At 35.5% G+C, this 21,985-nt stretch overlaps 2 protein-coding genes across 2 annotated transcripts in view; both read right to left on the reverse strand.

Annotated features, from left to right (window-relative positions):
- Positions 1 to 5,658, reverse strand: part of LOC132125185 (neuronal acetylcholine receptor subunit alpha-7) — a 29,585-nt gene extending 23,927 nt beyond the window's left edge. The window contains exons 1-2 of the mRNA XM_059536462.1: positions 5,541 to 5,658; positions 1,196 to 1,335 (exon numbers count right to left, since the gene is read on the reverse strand). Coding sequence (XP_059392445.1) covers positions 1,196 to 1,335; positions 5,541 to 5,595 — 195 coding nt within the window. The 5' untranslated portion in view covers positions 5,596 to 5,658. The remainder of the gene's footprint in view (positions 1 to 1,195; positions 1,336 to 5,540) is intronic.
- Positions 5,659 to 8,339: 2,681 nt separating this feature from the next.
- The window catches only part of spg11 (SPG11 vesicle trafficking associated, spatacsin), a 46,230-nt gene continuing 32,584 nt past the window's right edge, over positions 8,340 to 21,985 (reverse strand). Inside the window, exons 31-41 of the mRNA XM_059536463.1 lie at positions 20,937 to 21,474; positions 19,558 to 19,703; positions 18,913 to 19,117; positions 17,782 to 17,919; positions 16,481 to 16,614; positions 16,296 to 16,403; positions 15,159 to 15,327; positions 14,946 to 15,022; positions 10,856 to 11,011; positions 9,788 to 9,939; positions 8,340 to 8,692 (exon numbers count right to left, since the gene is read on the reverse strand). Coding sequence (XP_059392446.1) covers positions 8,512 to 8,692; positions 9,788 to 9,939; positions 10,856 to 11,011; positions 14,946 to 15,022; positions 15,159 to 15,327; positions 16,296 to 16,403; positions 16,481 to 16,614; positions 17,782 to 17,919; positions 18,913 to 19,117; positions 19,558 to 19,703; positions 20,937 to 21,474 — 2,004 coding nt within the window. The 3' untranslated portion in view covers positions 8,340 to 8,511. The remainder of the gene's footprint in view (positions 8,693 to 9,787; positions 9,940 to 10,855; positions 11,012 to 14,945; positions 15,023 to 15,158; positions 15,328 to 16,295; positions 16,404 to 16,480; positions 16,615 to 17,781; positions 17,920 to 18,912; positions 19,118 to 19,557; positions 19,704 to 20,936; positions 21,475 to 21,985) is intronic.

Below are 21,985 nucleotides of genomic sequence, written 5' to 3' on the forward strand. Positions count from 1 at the left end.
GACTGTAATATCTGACTCTGTCATGAGATCTACTTCATTTCTCTCATTAATATTCACATTTACACACACACACACACACAGACAGTTTCCTCAGCTGTACTCGTCTCTCTTCTACAATCTCACTGTTATTCTCATCTCTCATTTTCCTGTCAGTTCAGCTGCTGTGAAGGCCAGCAGACAATTACTTCAGTGGGTCTGTTTTTCAGTGTTATTTTAGTATTATTTATGTATTATTACAGTATTAAATCATATTTTCAGTTTAATTTCTTTTTATATTTGCATTTTTTTATGGAATTTTAGCTTAAGTTTTAGTAATTTTTCAGTATTTTATATATATATATATATATATATATATATTTTTTTTTGAATAAATACATTTTTAAATCACTTATTAAATACAGAACACTAGCAAATTTCAGGTAATGAATTTTGAATTCATTTATTTAAAAATAATAAATAACATGGTAAAATTAACCAATTATGTTGGTAACAATTTATTTTAATTAAAGGTTTCATTTAGTTTTATTTATAATTTTAATACTAGTTTTAGTAATGTTGCCACTTGGACAAAAACTTTATTTTTTTATTTAAATATTTATTTTTAGGTTTATTTTTATTTCAGGTTTTGTTATTTTAGTAGTTCAACTTACACATGTTTTTTTTGTGGCTTTGGCAACATTTTAATGTTTACATTTGTTTAAGCTTACATTTTTCATACAATAATGATATTTTCTTTTCTTTCAGCTTTATTCCAATTTAAAGAAATCATTTTTAATAGCTTTTAATTAGCAATAACAACAATGGTAAAAAATTGCCACCAAAAGACCATTTCTCCATTACTGCAGGGCTGTTTTGAAACAGACAGAACTGTATGTTCATCATGATATCACAAATCAGTTTCATATATAATTGAATCTCATAATCACATTTAGTTTTTATATCGAATTAGAAGAACTTTGGAGTTTTTGAGTCTGAAACAGATGCAGTAAGATTAACTTATTTTCTGCTGACATCAAAGCCAAGTGGGCGAGGCAAAGTTATATCAGCCAATAACATCATAGCACACTTTTGACCATCCAATCAAATTGTGTAAAACCAAGTCCCATTCTACATCACAATTTTGATTCATTCACACATTTTTCAGGCTACAGACGTTAAATGTGATGTGGATGTGTGTGTGTGTGTGTTTTCTCACCACGTCCATGATCTGCATCAGACTGAAGCTGAAATTAACGGTGAGCGAGTGCGAGTCGTTATAAACGGGTCGTTCCAGAGGATTGTAGTTTCTCATTAAGTCTTTGTACAAACGTCGCTGATGCTCCCCCTGCAGAGACACTGACACACACACACACACACACACACACACGCACAGCGAGAATCAACTGAAAACTGCAGTGACCAAATAACATTTGTTATATTATTTAAACCTTTTTAACATTAATATTTTTATGACATAAATAAATACATAGGCTGACTGAATTTAAGAACTGAAATGCAATTTGATATAATATTTATAATTATTTCTGTCATATGTAAATAAATATTTTGTGATATGTACATATTTTGCACAAGGTAATATACAGTGTATACATATACACACGCACACAGGCCACTTTATTAGGTACACTTTGGTAGTACTGTGTTTGAGCCCCTTTCGCCTTCAGAATTGCCTTAATTCTGCGTGGCATTGATTCAACAAGGTGCTGAAAGCATTCTTTAGAGATGTTGGCCCATATTGATAGGATAGCATCTTGCAGTTGATGGAGATTTGTGGGATGCACATCCAGGGCACGAAGCTCCCGTTCCAGCACATCCCAAAGATGCTCTATTGGGTTGAGATCTGGTGACTGTGGGGGCCATTTGAGTAGAGTGAACTCATTGTCATGTTCAAGAAACCAATTTGAAATGATTTGAGCTTTGTGACATGGTGCATTATCCTGCTGGAGGTAGCCATCAGAGGATGGTTACATGACGGTCATAAAGGGATGGACATGGTCTGAAACAATGCTCAGGTAGGTTGTGGCATTTAAACGATGCCCAATTGGCACTAAGGGGCCTAAAGCGTGCCAAGAAAACATCGCCCACACCATTAAACCACCACCAGCCTGAACCATAGAGACAAGAAAGGATGGATCCATGCTTTCATGTTCTTTACACCAAATTCTGACCCCACCATCTGAATGTTGCCGCAGAAATCGAGACTCATCAGACCAGGCAACGTTTTTCCAATCTTCTATTGTCTTATTTTGGTGAGCCTGTGTGAATTGTATCCTCTGTTTCCTGTTCTTATCTGACAGGAGCGTCCTCCGGTGTGGTCTTCTGCTGCTGTAGATCATCTGTTTCAGGGTTCGATGTGTTGTGTGGCTGTAACATGAGTGGTTATATGAGTTACTGTTGCTTTTCTATCATCTCTAACCAGTCTGCCCATTCTCCTCTGCCACACAATGGCCGCTCACTGGATATTTTCTCTTTATCAGACATTTCTCTGTAAACCCTAGAGATGGTCGTGTCACGTTCAAAGTCACTTAAATCCCCTTTCTTCCCCATTCTGATGCTCGGTTTGAACTTCAGCAAATAGTCTTCTCCACATCTAGATTGGCTGATTAGCAATTTGTGTAACCAAGCAATTGAACAGGTGTACTTAATAAAGTGGCCTGGTGAGTGTGTGTGTGTGTGTGTATATATACAATGTAAGCTCATAAATGTGCATGCCCCTTGCAGAATATGCTAAATGTTAATAATTTTAACAAAATAAGAGGTATCATGAAAAGCGAATGTTATTGTTTATTATACTATTAACTAATTCTCAGTTTTCAATTTCATAAAACACTTTTTGCAAAACACAACACAATTCTCTATGGAACACACAGAAATATTAGATATTAGGATGTCAGTTTAACGCGTTAAATTAATTAATGAGTTATGAAAAAAAAACAATAACAATATTTTAACGCAGTTAACACACTGGCCATCATCATCTTATTTCATATAGCTGACTGTTGACAAATATGATGCAGGGCAACAACTCCACAAACACAGTTATGCCCTAAAATTCAAGATAGTGGTGCGTATATGAACATGAAAAGTATGAGCACGTACAGCACTCAATACTTAGTTGGGGCTCCTTTTGCCTGAATTACTACAGCAATGCGGCGTGGCATGGAGTCGATCAGTCTGTGGCACTGCACAGGTGTTATGAGAGCCCAGGTTGCTCTGATAGTGGCCTTCAGCTCTTCTGCACTCTTGGGTCTGGCATATCACATCTTCCTCTTCACAATACCCCATAGATTTTCTATGGGGTTAAGGTCAGGCGAGTTTACTGGCCAGTTAAGAACAGGGATACCTCGGTCCTTAAACCAGGTCCTGGTAGCTTTGGCACTGTGTGCAGGTGCCAAGTCCTGTTGGGAAATGAAATCTGCATCTCCATAAAGTTGGTCAGCAGCAGAAAGCATGAAGTGCTTTAAAACTTCCTGGTATACAGCTGTGTTGACCTTGGACCTCAGAAAACACAGTGGACCAACACCAGCAGATGACATAGCAGCGCAAACAATCACTGACTGTGGAAACTTTACACTGGACCTCAAGCAACATGGATTGTGTGTATCTCATCTCTTCCTCCAGACTCTGCGACCCTGATTTCTAAAGGAAATGCAAAATTTACTTTCATCAGAGAACATAACTGTGGACCACTCAGCAGCAGTCCAGTCCTTTTTGAAGCGAGACGTTTCTGACACTGTCTGTTGTTCAAGAGTGGCTTGACACAAGGAATGCGACAGCTGAAACCCATGTCTTGCATACGTCTGTGTGTAGTGGTTCTTGAAGCACTGACTCCAGTTGCAGTCCACTCTTTGTGAATCTCCCCCACATTTTTGAATGGGTTTTGTTTCACAATCCTCTCCAGGGGCGGTTATCCCTATTGCTTGTACACTTTTTTTTTCTACCACATCTTCTCCTTCCCTTTGCCTCTCTATTAATGTGCTTGGACACAGAGTTCTGTGAACAGCCAGCCTCTTTTGCAATGACCTTTTGTGTCTTGCCCTCCTTGTTCAAGGTGTCAGTGGTCGTCTTTTGGACAACTGTCAAGTCAGCAGTCTTCCCCATGATTGTGTAGCCTACAGAACTAGACTGAGAGACCATTTAAAGGCTTTGCAGGTGTTTTGAGTTAATTAGCTGATTAGAGTGTGGCACCAGGTGTCTTCAATATTGAACCTTTTCACAATATTCAAATTTTCTGAGATACTGAATTTGGGATTTTCCTTAGTTGTCAGTTATAATCATCAAAATTAAAAGAAATAAACATTTGAAATATATCAGTCTGTGTGTAATGAATGAATATAATATACATATATAAAAGATTCACTTTTTGAATGGAATTGGTGAAATAATTACACCTTTGATGATATTCTAATATATATATATATATTGAGTGGGTTTGTATAAAAACACTATGGTCTCCAAAAGTAATTGCAATTTGGTTTAACTCCCATATATTTTCATAAATTATTTTTAGATGGGCTATAATGAAGAAAAACATCCTGAAATTCTAAAATGAACTAAATTTGTTACAAGCCCACAGAAAGTGATGCTTGTCTTTAACACACAGCTGTTCAATCCAACTGCATTTCCATTCATCATCTGTGTTTAGGGTTGAAGGTTTGGTTAATTAGATCACTAGTTAATTTTTAACTACTGCTGGTTAGCAAGCATCTATTGATCATACTTACATAATCCTCTACAAACAGTAATGATAGTATCTATCCAAGAATCCTCAACATTCGAAGGTCTTTAACTCTTTTGTTCACTGTACTCCGGACAGACTGGTGAATCTCTTTCTATAATGAAGCTTTAATTGAGTCTGTGTTCAGGAGAAGGTTCAGTTACACTGACGGCTTGCCGAGGAGCCCATCTGACCCTGATCAGGATTCATACGCACAATCAATCAATCCTTTCCTCCAGAGTAACCATGCGGTAATATTCAATCGGACTGAAACGCTGGAGGATCCCAGTGACCTCAGATCTCGGTCAGGAGCACAGAACAACATCTAAAAACACCGTCACAACACACGCTTTGAGAAATTCTTGGTATTTTACAGCAAAAGAAAGTTAAAGGATGCTTGAAAAGAGTTTCCTGCATCATTAGTTTCATAAGAATCACATCCATCCTTCACAAGATATATAACTCGCAGGTAAATTCATTATAAATTATTATTATATTTATATGCATGGGTTTATTATTATACAAGTATTTTTTATTTTATTTTATGATATTTTATAAATTAAAAGAGTTAAATAAACCTGGAAATAAACCTACTTAAGTTTCAAGCTCCTCAGAAACAAAATGCATAGATGGATAGATAGATAGATAGATAGATAGATAGATAGATAGATAGATAGATAGATAACTGGAGACAGAATAGGTAGCCTACTATCAAAGTGCCATGGTAAATACTGTACACATCACACTAACATAGTAATAGAGCTGAGACAACAGAACAATGACAGAATGTAAAAACACAGCAGACTCGTGAATGAACGCGTACCGTGGACGAGGAGAGCAGCGGTCAGCAGAGACAGAGACCGGTCCCGGGAGCCCATGACCGTCACAGAATCACCGGAGAAACGGACGAACTCAGCGAGACGCGCCGCTCAACGAACGCGCAGTGACGCCGCCACGCGACGCTTCCAGAGCACGCGCGCATCAACCAATCAGGAGCACTGGAGTAAAACTAGTCTACTGTGAAATCAACAAGCCAAAAATACCTAATGTGGACACTTACGTCGATTTTACATTAAAGTTAAGTGCAATTACCGTTAAGTTTATTTACTTATTTACTCAACCATTCTTTAAAATGTTGCAAAATAAAACACTTTGTTTATTTCGAGGTTTAAATTAAAAGAAGAAGAAAATCTGTGGCTCAGGGGATTTTTTTTTAGATGTATTATATTTTGTAAAAAAGTATTTGGAATTATTTGATGCAATTTATAGTTTATAAAAATAAATTAAAATAAACTCATATGAGTTTAAATTAATATACTTTTTTTTTACTTAATTCATATGATAAAAAAATGAACTAAATCAGGAAATTAACCTAAAGTTTCAAGCTCCTCAGAAACAAAGCTCATGCATGATTAAAATGCATAAATAATACATAAATGCATCTATGAATACATATGAATATTATTTTAGCAAGTGAATTTATTTATATAAATAATTAACAATCAATTAATATGAATTTCTTATGAATATGAAAATTAATTTATATTAATACATACATATATATATATATATACACACACACACACGTTTATTTATTCAGTGAATTTGATTTCAAGTAACACCAACTGTTTTATGGTTTTAGTTAACTATAATTGTGCCAAAAACAGAATGAAAAAAACTCTATTAGAGATCATTAAGTGCTGTAAATGTGAGTTTGCTGCTGTTTTGGGTCTTTTCTGTTCTGATACTGGAGTTTCATTGCTGCTGTGAAGTGTGTGAACGGTCCATTAGAGAACAACAGTCTGTGTCAAAAGATCATCTGATCAGAGCCACAACACATTCACTTCTTCCTCTCGTGTGTGGCTCATAACGTAATATCTCCTTTTATCATATCACTGTCATATGACAGCATCTGCTATTAAAAAAAAACAGAAAAAAACACGCTTTTAGAGAGGATTCATAAAATTAAATTATATATTAAATATATTAAATACACAACTTTATTTTGAAGCTTACAAAAAAAAAAAAAAAAAGAACTGAATGTGCCTCACACTATATTTAAAAAAAATGATAATTTATTACTATTTGGCTGCACATTTATTGAAATATAACAGTAGAAGAACTATCATTCGGTCTTGAGTGGTCATCTATTTTTAGGAAGGTGGAAACAAATCATTAAATCATTGATTTGTCTCGCAGTGACACTTTATTCCCGACCATCAGTCTCTGTGTAACTCACAGCAGCTGTGATTAAATCCATTCAGATTGTATTTGCAGTAAACACACACTGAAGGGACGGCCGAGTGATATAAAGTGCTTCAGCTCCCTGAGAGTCACCAGAGACATCTAGTGCACACTCTCAGAGACTGCAGCACTAATACAACCCCACAGATTCACCAGGAAATAAAGCACCAGCAGCACTCTTTAGACATCAAGAAAGAGCCTATGATTTAGTTTTGGGTAACAAATTTGCACTTAAATCATAAATCCAGAAAAATTTAAACCCCAAACAAACATTTCATAGGGTCTTATTACTTTACAAAATGTGATACATTCAATGGCTTATACAAGCTTTAATTAAAAATGGAATCGATAAATATTAAAACTAAAAACACAGAATATTAAGAAAAAAGGGAATTTCAGAAAAAATAAAAAAATGGATTATATAGGCCCCTAAAAATGCAAAAAAAAAAAAAAAATTAGAAATTGCTGTTAAAGTGTATGATTTTAATTACTAAAATGTAATTGGAGTATTAAAATGAAGTCAAGAAAATTTTAATTTAAAAATGAAAAAGAAAATTTCCACAAACTTTTAATAAAAAATATGTATGTTCTATGATTTAAGAAAATTAGAAATGCTTTTGATTACTAAAATGCAATTAAACCATTGAAATAAACAAAGAAAACAGACAGACAAATTGGAATCCAGAAAAAATAAAAATCTAAAATAAATAAAATAAAAAAAGATAATAAATAATAAAAGGATTTGTGTGTGTGTGTATATATATATATATATATATATATATATATATATATATATATATATATATATATATATATATAAATAATAATAAAATTGTAGGCCACAAAAAAGTAATAAAAAAAAACTTTTAATACATTGTTGTTAAATTGTGTAAATCTCATGATTTGAGTTAATTAGACATGCTTTTTTATTACTAAAATTTATTTTAACAATTAAAAGAGTCCAGAAAGATTAAAATGGGGGAAAATCCCCAGAATTTAAAACAAAGAATAAAATGGATTTCATAGTTCTATTTAAATGTAATTTTTGTTTCATAAAAAGATTTATAATTTTAAGTAATAAGACATGCATTTTGATTACTAACAGTCAATTTAACCATGAAAATGGAGGCCAGGAAAAAAATAGAAAAAAGGGAATTTGGAAACAAAATAAAACACTATTTGTGAAAAAATAAACCGATTTCACATGGCCTCCTAAAGAGCATCATTAAGTGTCTCCACTATTAATCTCAGCACTAAAAAGGCAGAAAAATATAATATGTTGCAAATATACGTCTCATTTTACATCAAGCACACAGAGGTCTTGCAGTAAAACAGTGTTTTACCGTGTTCCATCAGGACATAAACACAGACGCCTGGAAACGGTCAAGAATCACTTTTACTGGAAATCAATCGAACACATGTTAGCTTGGTTTGTTTAGAAAGCTCCATACATTGAACAGACATGATTAAACGCTGCCCAGCGAGAGCAGGACACAGTGTTGAGTGCCCCGGGCGAGGGTCAGCTAGGGGTCAGCAGGGGTCAGCGGGGGTCAGGTGCCCAGCCGGTCCTTCAGGAAGCTGTTGGTCTTGGAGTCCTGCAGCAGCATGTTGGCCACGTCCAGGAACTTGTGCTCGTACGCCAGTTTATAATGAGTGTAAACGTCCTCGCAGTGAGACAGAAGCTTCTTCAGATTCTGACTGGAGCTCGCCGGAGCCTTGTGATGAGACATTCTGCCAAAAAACAACACAAACAATCAAATCCACTCAACAGACAGAGAAACTACACATTTCTAGAAACACACAGGGGGCCAGAAAACATGTCTAGACTAAATAATTAATATCACAAGGAAGGAATAAGTGGGCAGACACTTATATATACTGTATAGACACACAAACGTATACAGTATACACACACACACACACACACAAATACAAACATAAACAGTATACACACACGCGCACCACAAAATATTTTAATAAGTGCAATTTTTTTGGTTTGTTTACCAATATTTTTATCAAAAATGACATCATTGGCCAATTACAATCAATAAGTAGCAATAAATTACTAAAAATAATATACTAAAATAAAGTACTAAAAATTACTATATTAAAATAATATTGTATCCATATGTTAAAAGATTATAGTTCATTTTGTATATTTTATATTTTAAATTATAATATTTTTTTGTATTTAATTTACAAATGTGACTTTTATATAAATATGAGAAATTATTAGAAAATATTTTTGTTTTTTATTATTTAAAAAAATTAATTTTAATAAAATAAAATAATATAAAATATGTAAGGTGAAAATTTTCTTTTCATTTATTTGATTAATATTTGGCTCTAAAATGACACACTGAACAATTACAATGAAGCAGTAAAATAGAATGAACAAAAATAATTTATAAATTTATAGTTATAAAATAATAGAAAAGAACATATGATTCGTTTTTTGTGCATTTCGTTAATTCTTTTTGGTATTTTATTACTTTTTAAAATTCTATTTATAAATAACTGACTCCAAAATAACACTACGGACCTACCGGTAATACAAATGAAATCAAAATCATTGTATTTATACAATAATATTATATTTCTATTATATAATGTCATAAAACAATAGTTTTAACAGTTGAATTTTATTTGTGTTGTGTTTTTTATTTTATTTCATTTTTATATACATTTGACTCCAAAATTGACCAATTACAAATCAAGCATTGCAGAAAGCTGTACAATAATATAATGTTCCTACCGTAACCAAACTAAATCTATCAGTAGAGCATGATAAAGCTCAGAGAAACAGTGTAACAACAGTGAGCTCACTTCTTGGAGATGTCTTCGAACAGGCCGGCGCTGAGCGATCGGTGTCGCTTGAACTCCTCCAGATAGCTGAAGTCTCCTCTGAGGATGACCTTCTGATAGAGCAGCTCGGCCCAGTCCGGACTGTAGTCATACGCTTCGGCCAACACAAACACCTGCAACCAATCACAGCCCAGCACGTTACTGTCACACTGATGCTATTGGCCAACACAAACACCTGCAACCAATCACAGCCCAGCACGTTACTGTCACACTGATGCTGATTGGCCAACACAAACACCTGCAACCAATCACAGCCCAGCACGTTACTGTCACACTGATGCTGATTGGCCAACACAAACACCTGCAACCAATCACAGCCCAGCACGTTACTGTCACACTGATGCTATTGGCCAACACAAACACCTGCAACCAATCACAGCCCAGCACGTTACTGTCACACTGATGCTGATTGGCCAACACAAACACCTGCAACCAATCACAGCCCAGCACGTTACTGTCACACTGATGCTGATTGGCCAACACAAACACCTGCAACCAATCATTATCATTTTCATGGCATAGAACACGTTAAAATAAGAAAATAAATAAGACAAACAAATAATGAAGAGAAATAAAAAAATGAGAATAGCTAAATAAGATGATTTAAAATAATTAGATAGATAGATAGATAGATAGATAGATAGATAGATAGATATAGATAGATAGATAGATAGATAGATAGATAGATAGATAGATAGATAGATAGATAGATTATGAATCAGAAATAAATAAATACATTTAAGAAAAGAAATAAGAGACAGACAGTTAAATAAATAAAAAAAAATAATACAAATAATTAAATACATTTATGAAGAGAAATGAGACGGACAGACAGATAGATAAATAAATAAATATTTTTTTAACGTGATCATGTTGCGAAGCATAATCTTTAATGTGTTAAAGGAAATGAATGAGGTGTAAGGCTGTAAGTATAACGCTGACAGGATTTTCGTACACACGGCTGAATGAAGGAGTTAAAGAGCAGCAGAAGTGTTTCTACAGGAATAATCAGAGAGTGTGGAGTGAAACCTGGTAACAGCGCGGTAAAGACACGATGGTGCTCTGGAGGTCTGGCAGACGCAGGTTGATGACGCGCTGCTCCTGTCCCTGAGACACGAAGTGCAGCTGGAGAGTCACCAGTTTGGCCAGTTTGACACATTTCACAGCTTGCCGCACACACGAGTCCTGAAACACACACACACACACGCTACTATCAGGTCTCTTCTTAAAGGAAAATTTGTTCATCATCTACTCACCCTCCAAGAATCCTAAGTGTCTGTGACATTCTTCTTTCAGAATAATCCAATCAAACTTATATTAAAATTGTGATTATTACGTTTGAAATCTGGATATTTATCTTACAAAAACACATGGATTCACTACAGGGGTAGAATCCAAGATGACACCGAGCCTGGCGGCCGTGTTGCGAGCTCAGTTTTTTTTACTTGTTTTTTTGTTGTTCTACGAGTCGGAGGTTGTATGTATAACTGTCTACTACAGACACACACTTCTAAGCATAGGTTCCTATGTCGCAAAACGCAAACCGGACTTTGAGTTCTTGAACACTGGCCCTTTGACTGGGCTGCACAGGCGCGACCGAGGAAACGCCGCCGAAAAAGAGGGAAGAGAGGCAGCGTCCTTGTCAGACTCAGACGTCGTCCCCTCCGAGGTTCTCCGTGCACCGCTCGGACAGAACGAAAGAGCTCACAGGGAAAAGCAGAGGTGGGGGCGTTTGTTTCTTTATCAGCAACTCGTGGTGTGATGAGAGGAACCTACACTCTGTTAAATCCTTCTGCTCCCCTGATCTGGAATTTCATATGCTTCTGTGTCGACCATATTTGGACAACAACACTTCATCCCCGCTGACCCTCGACACTGGTGTTCCTCAGGGCTATGTCCTCAGCCCGCTCCTGTTCTCCCTGTACACATGACTGTACAGGTTATATGTTAATTGTTTCTGCAATTTCTGAAACAAGCTCCCAAGAATTTCACTCACCATGGCACATGTGCTGTAGTGATGTGACAATAAAACTGACCTGACTTTATTCTCCCCCCAGAGCTGTATAAGGGATGTTTTATGCTTTATTTCACGCAGGGGTTAAAGTGGAAAAAATTCCTGAGCCTGAACTTTTTTTGGAGGTGGGGGGGGGGGGGGGGCGGGGGTGTTTGGAGAGAAACTCCACAGACAGACTTAATTCAAATATTGACGATAATAACAAAAATACAGTAACAAGAGCTTAAGTGCTTAAAAAAAATTAAAAAAAAGAATGAGATAGACATGAATTTCTTCAATGATTATGTTTGGCACCATTTATTTAAAAGTACTATGTCAAATAAAGTGTTTTCTTCTAAACAATAACAAGTGCTTAAAGTGCTTAAATAATTAAGTGCTCAACGTGCTTAAAGAACTGAACTGCTAAACTGAAGATTAGAAGTGAAATCAAGGCTATTATCACTTTTTTCTGGGATGTAACTCGCATGTTCATTTGAAACCAACAGGCTAGTTAACGCTTTTTTTGTCTTCTGCCAGTTTTCTACACAGGGTGACCAGTGGCTGCGAAATTCTGAATGACAAATCATGTTCTGGTATAAATGTGCACAAAAGTAATTTTTAAATCGCAGACATGGTCAGTCATAGACAACGGTGTGTCAGCTAATAGTTGCTCCCGGCTAGAGACCTGCACTGAGTGCGGCGCGGGACAATATTTGATGGGTGAATGCGGACGTGGGCGGCAAGATATTATTGTGTGCTGGTTGCGGGAGATATTTAAGGGTCAAGTTGGATGGATTAGAAGCACGTAGACCGGATGATGTCCTCCAGTGGTGGAAAAGACGAATTTCCGAGATTAAGCAAACACGCCGTCGCCATGTACTTTGCATTCCAGCTAGCGCAGGGCTTTCAGTATTTGCGGTCGCATACTGCAGCAGAGAAGGATTAAACTGAAGCTCTCAACAGTGAACGACATGATATTCCTGCATGGGCACAAGTAGTCGTACAGTTTTTTTTTTTTTTTGTAAATTCAGTTTATTTTTATTTATTTAGCTAAATATTTAAAATTGGTCTATTTTGTTATTGAGGAATAAGGATATTTTTTGTTAAATGTTTGAAAGAATTGCTCAGGCCCCATAAACTACTTTTCCTTTGAACATGAAATAAATCCAGGTTTATTATTATTATTATTATATAATTTATTAGGCTATATAGCCTAATTATTATAGGTATATATTTTTTATTTACATTTCTTTTTTTAATGTATTTCTATGTTCTAAGTTCCTTGTTCATGTTCATACTTTTAATTAAACGAAACATTTGTTTATTTTCCGTTTCTTTTTTACATTTATATTCAACAGGAGCAAGTGAAAAAATAAAAGAGTAGCAGGCAGAATATGCAATGTATTAAAAAAAAACAAAAAACTGCTATAGGTTTATCCGCGGGATTTTTCGGGCGGGAGCGGGAGAAAAAAACAAATTTATTTAATTAAATTAAATAAATTAATTTATTTAGAGTGCACAGGCAGCGGCTCTATGACCGGAGTCTGGTGCTGCGTTCCAGGCAGGTTTTAGCTCGTAAGTCACTATTTCAAACCACGACTAACGACTTTGTACCGTTCCAGGCAAGTCACGCCAAACTTTCTGAACGCAAGGAAATTTAGCTAGATTATTAATTTCATTGCAACGTTACATTGTCCTAAAATCTATTTTTAACGTGTACCACGTGCATAAACACTGCATCCGTAGGAAGTGTTATCCGTAGGGGCTGTCACTGTTGTTTCGCGTGCTGTGTGACGTCAGAACTCGGAGTACATCGATCTAGTACGAGTTCACGGGTTGGAAGTCACGGGTTTGACTGCCGTTCCAGTGCACTTTCACGGGTTTAAGGTTGGAAAAACACGGGTTACGGGTTGCCTGGAACGCAACATAAATCATAGCCAGCAAGCGCTTTCTTACCGCTGCTGGCATACAGAAGCTTCCTCGAGCAAATCATGCAGAAACAAGCCCAGTGCTGTCTGTTTCTTGCACCAACTGCCAAAAAGCGCCATTTATTTTTGAGTCCTTTATCTATCATCCCCAGGCTTCATAAATCTGCGCTCCATTTTTTTTTTCTCCGACAACGCTAACGTGACATTGACGTATGGGCGTCAATCAAACTGTGTTGCAACGACACGCCCTTCTCTGCTTCTGATAGGCTTGTAACGTTAGTTAAAGCTGCGTTCCTCTCAAATGATTGGTAGAAGAAATAAATTGGCTCGAAAATATTAAACTGCATGCACAGGCTCTCAAATATCATTATATTTTTTTTCCTCACGGCCACGCGCCGGAGATCCGGCATGGTGCCGGAATACTTTAAGACCTGTTCACGTCCTCTGAACAGTTGACAACAAACACCCGCTTACCCCCATTGAAAGACTTGGACGAGAAAGGACAATTTCTTTTTATATATCTTTGACTGGATTATCCTGAAAGAGAAAAGTCTCACACCTAGGATGCTTCGAGGGTGAGTACTTGATGGACAAATTTTCCGTCTCTGGTGAACTAACCCTTTAAAGGCTCTTTCTGATCATTATAAGTTTTCCCTGAAGTCACACAAGATTTCTTTCTGATGAATGAAGCCCAATAAAACTAGGAGCATTAATAGAGGAACGTAAACACGATAGAGAATCATTTTGATGTCATGTTGATTTTAAAGCATTTAAAGCAGTGGTTCACAACGTGCCGACCTCCAAAGCAACCTAAAAAATATTTCAATTAAAACAAATTTAATTAGATTTAAAATAATTTAATTAGATTCTAATTTAAACTAATAAAAAATGGGAAGAGAAAACTAAGTGTACAACAGTAACAGAATCAAAAAATAACATGCAACAATGAAACGAAGTGAAAAATTTAAAATAATATATAGAATAATTTAAATAGGCTAAAAAGAAGAATAAATATGAAGAGAAATAAACTCATAAATATGAAAAAATAGAGAGAAATACAAAAAATAAAAATACAAACTAAATAAAATAAACACAAAAAGGTTATTAAAAGGTTTATCTACGACATTTTTTAAAAGAAAACATAAATCTGACCTCACTTCATTAAAAATCTCTTTGTAAATGATTTGCAGTGAAATACCTTCGAGTAGCTCTCAGCTGCGTCTTTCAGTAAAGTCAGGACCTTCACAAGAGCGTTCTTCAGATCGGCAGTGATCGCTGCTCACCACGACACAAAAACATCATCAGAGACGCACACAAACATCGAACTCCAGACTTGAAGTTAAAAACAACTCAAATACATTTAATGAAGCAATACACACAACCCTTCTCCAGTTTTGCAGTGTTTTCTCACCCCAGGGCTGTGATTCGATGATCTTGAGCTGCGTTCGCGCCGCTGCCTCGTGGTTTTCTCCGATCTCTCGACGCATGCTGAAACACAGAGCCACCATGTTGTGCTTCTCGCTGTCACCCGGCAGACAACGCTTGATGTAGTCCAACAGAGCCGTCTTCAGCCTGACGTTCTGTCTCACACACACACACACACACACACACACACACACACACACACTTTCAGATCTGAATGTGATGGACATTTACTAATGGAGTCAGAAAATTCAGCAACATAACTCTACTTTCTTCCTCAGTATCTGAAGTTAAGATTCTTTGAGCACAGGAATAAACTACATTTTACAATATATTCACATCCGAGTTTCTATCTCCCAATTTTTTTTTTTTTTACAGTTTTTTGCCCTTGCAATTCTGAGCTGATACCTTGCAATTCTTACATTTTTCACAATTCTGAGTTTATATCTCACAATATTTACTTTTTTCCTGGCAATTCTGACTTTTTCGCTATTCTGAGCTTATATCTAGGAGTTTTGCCTTTTTTCCCCTCACAATTCTGAGTCTAGATCTCACCATTTTGACTTTTTAGTTTATATTTCAGAATTCAATTGCAATTGACTTTTTCACAATTCTACACGTATAGCTTGCAACTTAGTTTCAATATGACAATTTCACTTTTTTTTGCAATTTGCAATTTTATTTGTCTCGCAATACTAACTTTATATTTCACAATTTTTTTCCCAGAATTCTGAGTTTTGTTCTTTTTAGTATATAATCTTGCGATTTTTTTCCTTCCAATTCTACATTTATAGATTCAAATACATATATATTTTTTGCAATTCTGAGTTTAGATATCTCAATTTTGACTTTCTTACAATTTAAAAGTTTCAATTTTTTTTTACTTTTTGGTTTATATCTTGCAATTGTTATTTTTTCTTTTGCATAATATAAACTAAAAATTGCGACAAAAAAGTCAAAACCGTGAAGTCAGAATTCTGAACTTTTTTCCTTCCAATTCTGAGATTATATCAGATATCAGAATTGTAATATATATATATTACATTTTACTGCCCCTTGGTGGAAACTATCCTGTACATTTTCATAATTTCTGTATTTTGTATGAGATTGACACTCGATCTCTCACCGACTCGACCTTCTTCCTCAGCAGCATTTCGAAGCGATGGTTCTGATGGAGCAGGTCAAAGACGTACGTCATTTCATTGTACCTGCCGATACCTGTGAGGAGACGCACCTGTGGAGAGAGAGGAACACTAGTGATCTTCCAGGTTTGGGACTGATTCAGAGATGTCCTGGGCTTCATGTCCTCACCAGGAGACCGTAGCCGTCGCCGTGAGCCAGGTGCGAGTGACTCAGGTGTCTGGACGCCTGCAGGACCCTCACGATTCCCTCCATGTTACAGGTGAGACTGAAGCAGTCATGAGCCAAGATCAAGATCTCCACAGCTGCACACAGACAGACCATTCACATTTGGCTGAGATACAATGATTTGAAAAACTGGAATCTGAGGATGCAAAAAAAATCTAAATACTGAGAAACGCACCTTTCAATTTGTCCAAATTAATATTAAACAATGCAAATTACCAATCATAATCAAGTTTTGATACATTTAAGGTAGGAAATTTACAAAATATGTTCATGGAACATGATCATTACTTAATATTCTAATGATTTTTGGCATAAAAGTAAAATCGATAATTTTGACCCATACAATGATTTTTTTGGGCTATGGCTACAAATGTACCCCAGAGACGCAAGACTGCTTTTGTGCTGCAGAGTCACAAATAATTGTGTAAGACTAAAGCGAAAAACTACATTCAATTACAGTACATGGAGTATTAAAATACATATTACATATACAATGATACAAAAAAAACAAAAATCGATAGTTTCGGAAAAACTAACTATATGGTACATTCCTGAATCAAATAAATAAAATAAATAATAAATTAAAACTAAATAAAATAATTTAAAATCATCCCAAAATCATATAAATAAAACATGTAAACTAATAAAAATGGGAATAGAAAACTATCAAATCTACGCCAATATCAAAAATAAAAAAATAAAAACAATAAAATAATAATTAAGAATTTTATTTTTAAATATAACTATATATAAATATAATAAAAAATGGGATACGAACACTATAACAGTAAAACACGATCAATTTAAAATCAATTTACGTGAAAGTGCATTAAAGAATAAATAAAAAAATAATTACATTTATAAAAAATCTAATAAAAATCAAATTACATGACCGTAATATATAAAATCAAATAAAAAAAATATTATAATATAAAACAATAACACAAAAATAGTAACTAAACCAAATTTACCAAAATCTGCATTACAAAAACTGCAACTACAGTAATCAAATGACATGACAGTACAATACAGAATCAAAATAAAACAACTATGAACTAATCAAAATTCAATTATTGTTAACTACCATTAAAACTAAATTAAACTGATGGTACATTACAGACAAACAAAAATAGTAAAATAAAATCTAAACTAATCACAAATGGGAAGAGTTGTGTGTGTCAATGTCCCTGTAGAGACTAGAGCATTGTGGGTAATCGTGATGGAGTGCAGTGGTCAGTACTCACTGCAGCTGAGCTCTGACAGCGGGACGGTCGGGATACTGTCCATCAGATTGGTGCCGACCAGGTTTGGGTCACCACACAGTTTGGCCAGCTGGAGGAACGTCTCTCTCCCGTCGGCTGGCCCGTACATCAGCCGCTCTCCTGAACACACACACACACACACACACGAGATTCCCATTACAAATCAATGCGCTCTATTTAATAAAGATTCCTGAAATACAGCAGTTTCCACAAAAATATTGAGCAGCACAACTGTGTTCAACAGTGATAATCAGAAATGTTTCTTGAGCAGTAAATCATCATATTTTCATGATTTCTGAAGATCATGTGACACTGAAGACTGGAGGAATGATGCTGAAAATACAGCGGAGCATCACAGAAATACATCACACTTTATTATATATTCACATAGAAAACAGCTGTTTGAAATTGCAATAATATTTCACAAGTTTACGGTTTTCTTACTGTATTTTTGAACAAGTAAATGCAGCCTTGCTGAGCGGAAGCAACTTCTTTCAAAATAAAAACATCTTACCAAACCCAAACTTTTGAACAGTAATGTATGTATTTGCATGAAAGTATCAGAAAGGTTTAATAATGAACAATTGCAATGTACTTAAATTTCAAACCACAAAAATATGTTCATAACATAAATAAACATGCACCGAAATAAAGTAAAATATAACAAATTAAAACAAGTAAAACTACGAAGTTAAACTTAATGGAAAATATAGACATAAAAAAAAATTACTATAACTTTAAAATTAAAATAAAACTATAAATAAAATTAAAATGAAAACTGAAAATATAAATCAAATGTAAATAATACATAAAACTTCAAATTAAAAGGAAAACAGAAAATAGAAAACTTAAATTAAAATGAAAAAAAAAAATGAAATTAGAAAATCTAAAAAAAAGAAAAATGTAAAAATAAAATTAAAATGAAAAGAAAATATAAATATAAATATAAAATGAACACAATATCAAATGATACTAAAATACATACAGCTTATAAAAAAATAAAATAAAAGTCAATCAATCGATCAGAAGCCCTTCTTCTCTTTTTAGGGTCATCATATTTATAAAGAGAACTACAATGCAATAATCCCTGAGGAAGTGAAGCTGACTCCTCACCGGTTTCTCCCTCCTGAGCCGAGGCGAGCAGACCCTCCAGAACGGCGGTGGAGACGAGGCGGGCGACGGTGTCCGGCTGCAGACCCTGGACACTGATGAAGGCCTGAGCGCGCTTATAACGGTCCACCTGCTGCGACAGCAGAACCTTCCTCAGAACCGCCTCGGGCTCCTCCGACGAGATCTCAGCGAACGAGCACTGCAGCTCCTGCACACACACACACACACACACACACGCTGTATCTGCGACCCTGGACACCAAATACAGTCAGAAATCATCTCTCTATTGGTGTCTGGTTTGTTAGAATCAGACAATATTTGTCTGAGATACAACTATTTGAAAATCTGGAATCTGAGGGTGAAAAAAAATCGAAATATTGAGAAAATAATTTTTAAAGTTGTCCAAATGAATTCTTAGCAATGCAAATTACTAATCAAAAATTAAGTTTTGATATATTTACGATAGGACACTTACAAAATATCTTCAAGGAACATGATCTTTACTTAATCTCCTAATGATTTTTGGCATAAAAGTAAAATGAATTATTTTGACCCATACAATGTGTTTTTGTCTATTGCTACAAATATACCCCAGAGTCTTAAGACTGGTTATGAGCTGCAGGGTCAGGTCTGACCGATGTTACGCACCTTGGAGAGCTCGTAGAGGCTCAGCACTTGTTTGCAGTAACTCTTGCCGCTGCAGCACTGATCCACCAGATGTTTGAGCTGAACCAGAACCTGATCGTCTGGCGATGGCACCACCACGAACGAAGACAAGCTACTCATGCTGGGAGCTTCAGAAGAGAAGAGTCTGACGTTAGCATGTCGCTAAGCTAATGACTAACTCTCAAAACTGCATAAAATACACAAAATTACTGAGTGAAACGTTTTCTTTTTTTAATAATACAGAACAATTTTTAGTCAATTCTTTTCAGGGCTAAATAAAACAATAGTTTGCCGTTATAAATAATGGAGTACTGAGTCGTTAGCTTAGCAACATGCTAGTTAAAATCTTATAAGCATAAAAAGTACCTCAAATAAACAATTGCGGAGTAAAATGTTTTTGCAATAAAAAAAAAAGTATTTTTTTTTTTCTGTAGATTGTTTTCAGTACTGAATAAATTGTGATATTTACAATTATAGTTACAAATATTAGTCTGCCATTAGCATGTTAGCTACAAGGTAATGCCTCAATACTCATAAGTACATAAATACATAAAAATATACATAATTACTGGTGGAAATGTTTGGTTCACAAATGTACACAAAAATAGGGCAAAACGGTCCATTTTTAATTAGATTAAACTAGGTATTCAATTACACATTTCAGTGATGAATAGAAAATGTTATTAATAAGACTTTTTAATAAATAAAGCAAAAAAATTAAACACTAATGAAAAATATGTGTGCATTTGATTAAATTGCCTATATTTTTAAGGATATGTTTCAGTGTTAAATAAAATGAGGAAAAAATTCAGCTTTGCATCCCAGGAATAAATTACATCTTAAAATGTTAACGCCGAAAAGAACTATTTTATATTGTAATAATATCTCGCAATATTTGTAGTATTTTTCGATCAAACAAGTGTAACCCTGATGACCATAAAACACTTACAACTGTTGAATTGTGAAAGTGCATGTAATATTAAAGCAAGAAGCCATATTTTAAAGTGAATTTATAACAGCTAAAGGGCGTTCACGGGGATTATTGCTTTAATAAAACGATGTTTCCATATACGTAATAAGGTTTCACAAATTAAAACAGAGCAAATAAAGTGTAATGATATTAATAAAAACAGTATTCTTCCACCAAACAATGTAGTTCCCCAGAAACAGCTGTGGTTCTAATACAGCGGTTGCCGAGCAACACACAGACGTAAACAAAGGTGAATGTTACCTTGTAATCCACAACAGCTTTGAACGTGGCTCAGCCAATCAGAATCAAGGAGCGGAACTCTGAGTTTTATAATAACATACTGACTTGGTAGCAGTGTTTTTAAACGAGATCATGAGTGCAGATGACTCACATGATGGCAGACTGCGTCTGGTTTCTCCATCAGGGCTGTGAAGCTCAGGCTGCAGCTCTCCGCTCGCCAGACCACGACACTTCAGGACCAGCCACACATCTCTGTGAAACAACCCGAAATACCTGCAGACGCGGCTGGCCTCGCTCACGCCCCCCTCGTCCAGCAGCTGCGCCACCAGAGCGGCCAGAGCCTGGCACTCGTCCCCGGACAGCACACACTCGTTCTCGGCCGCCGGGAGCCCAGACACACTCAGGTGAAGCGGGTCGTCCAGCGCAGCCATCCTGGAGAAGGAGAACTCCCTGAGGAGGCTCTGGAAGGAGTCGTGGGACAGAGCCGAGGGAGCGAACAGACTCTGGCGCTCCAGAGCCGTGTGCAGCAGCAGCCAGCGGATTCGACTCTGCCACTGACGCTTCTCCAGCGCGGCCAGACGAGAGACGGGGAGCGGAGGATCACACAGAGACAGCCAGTGACCCGCCAGACCCAGCAGCAGACAGCGCTCCTGCAGATGAACCAGCTCCGAAGCGGACTCCAGCGGCTCCTGAGCGGGACAACACCACATTCAGTACAATGAACATCACAATAATAATCGTAATTATTGTTATTATTACTAGTATTACAATAATTATTTTGACTCCCCAAAAAATCTAACAAAATAATTATCATAGTAAGATTTCACTGTAAAATAAACATCTTAACAAAATGTCATTATTAAATAGTTGTTACTAAAATAATTGTTATTACCAAAACAAACAAAAATAATAATACAAATATTTCCAAAACATCAAACAAAATAATTGCTAATGCAAGATTTCACTGTAAAGTAAACATCTGACACTTAACAAAATGTTATTATTATTATTACTAATTGTTACTAAAATAATTATAATTACCATAACAAATGATAATAATACTACCAAAACATCAAATAAAATAATTGCTAGTGCAAGATTTCACTGTAAAATAAACATTTAACACTTTAAGAAAATAACAATAAATTAATAATAATACCAAAACATTTAACAAAATAATTGCTAAATGTAAGATTTCAA

Source organism: Carassius carassius, chromosome 43 (genome assembly GCF_963082965.1).
Source record: "Carassius carassius chromosome 43, fCarCar2.1, whole genome shotgun sequence".
Taxonomy (NCBI): Eukaryota; Metazoa; Chordata; class Actinopteri; order Cypriniformes; family Cyprinidae; genus Carassius; species Carassius carassius.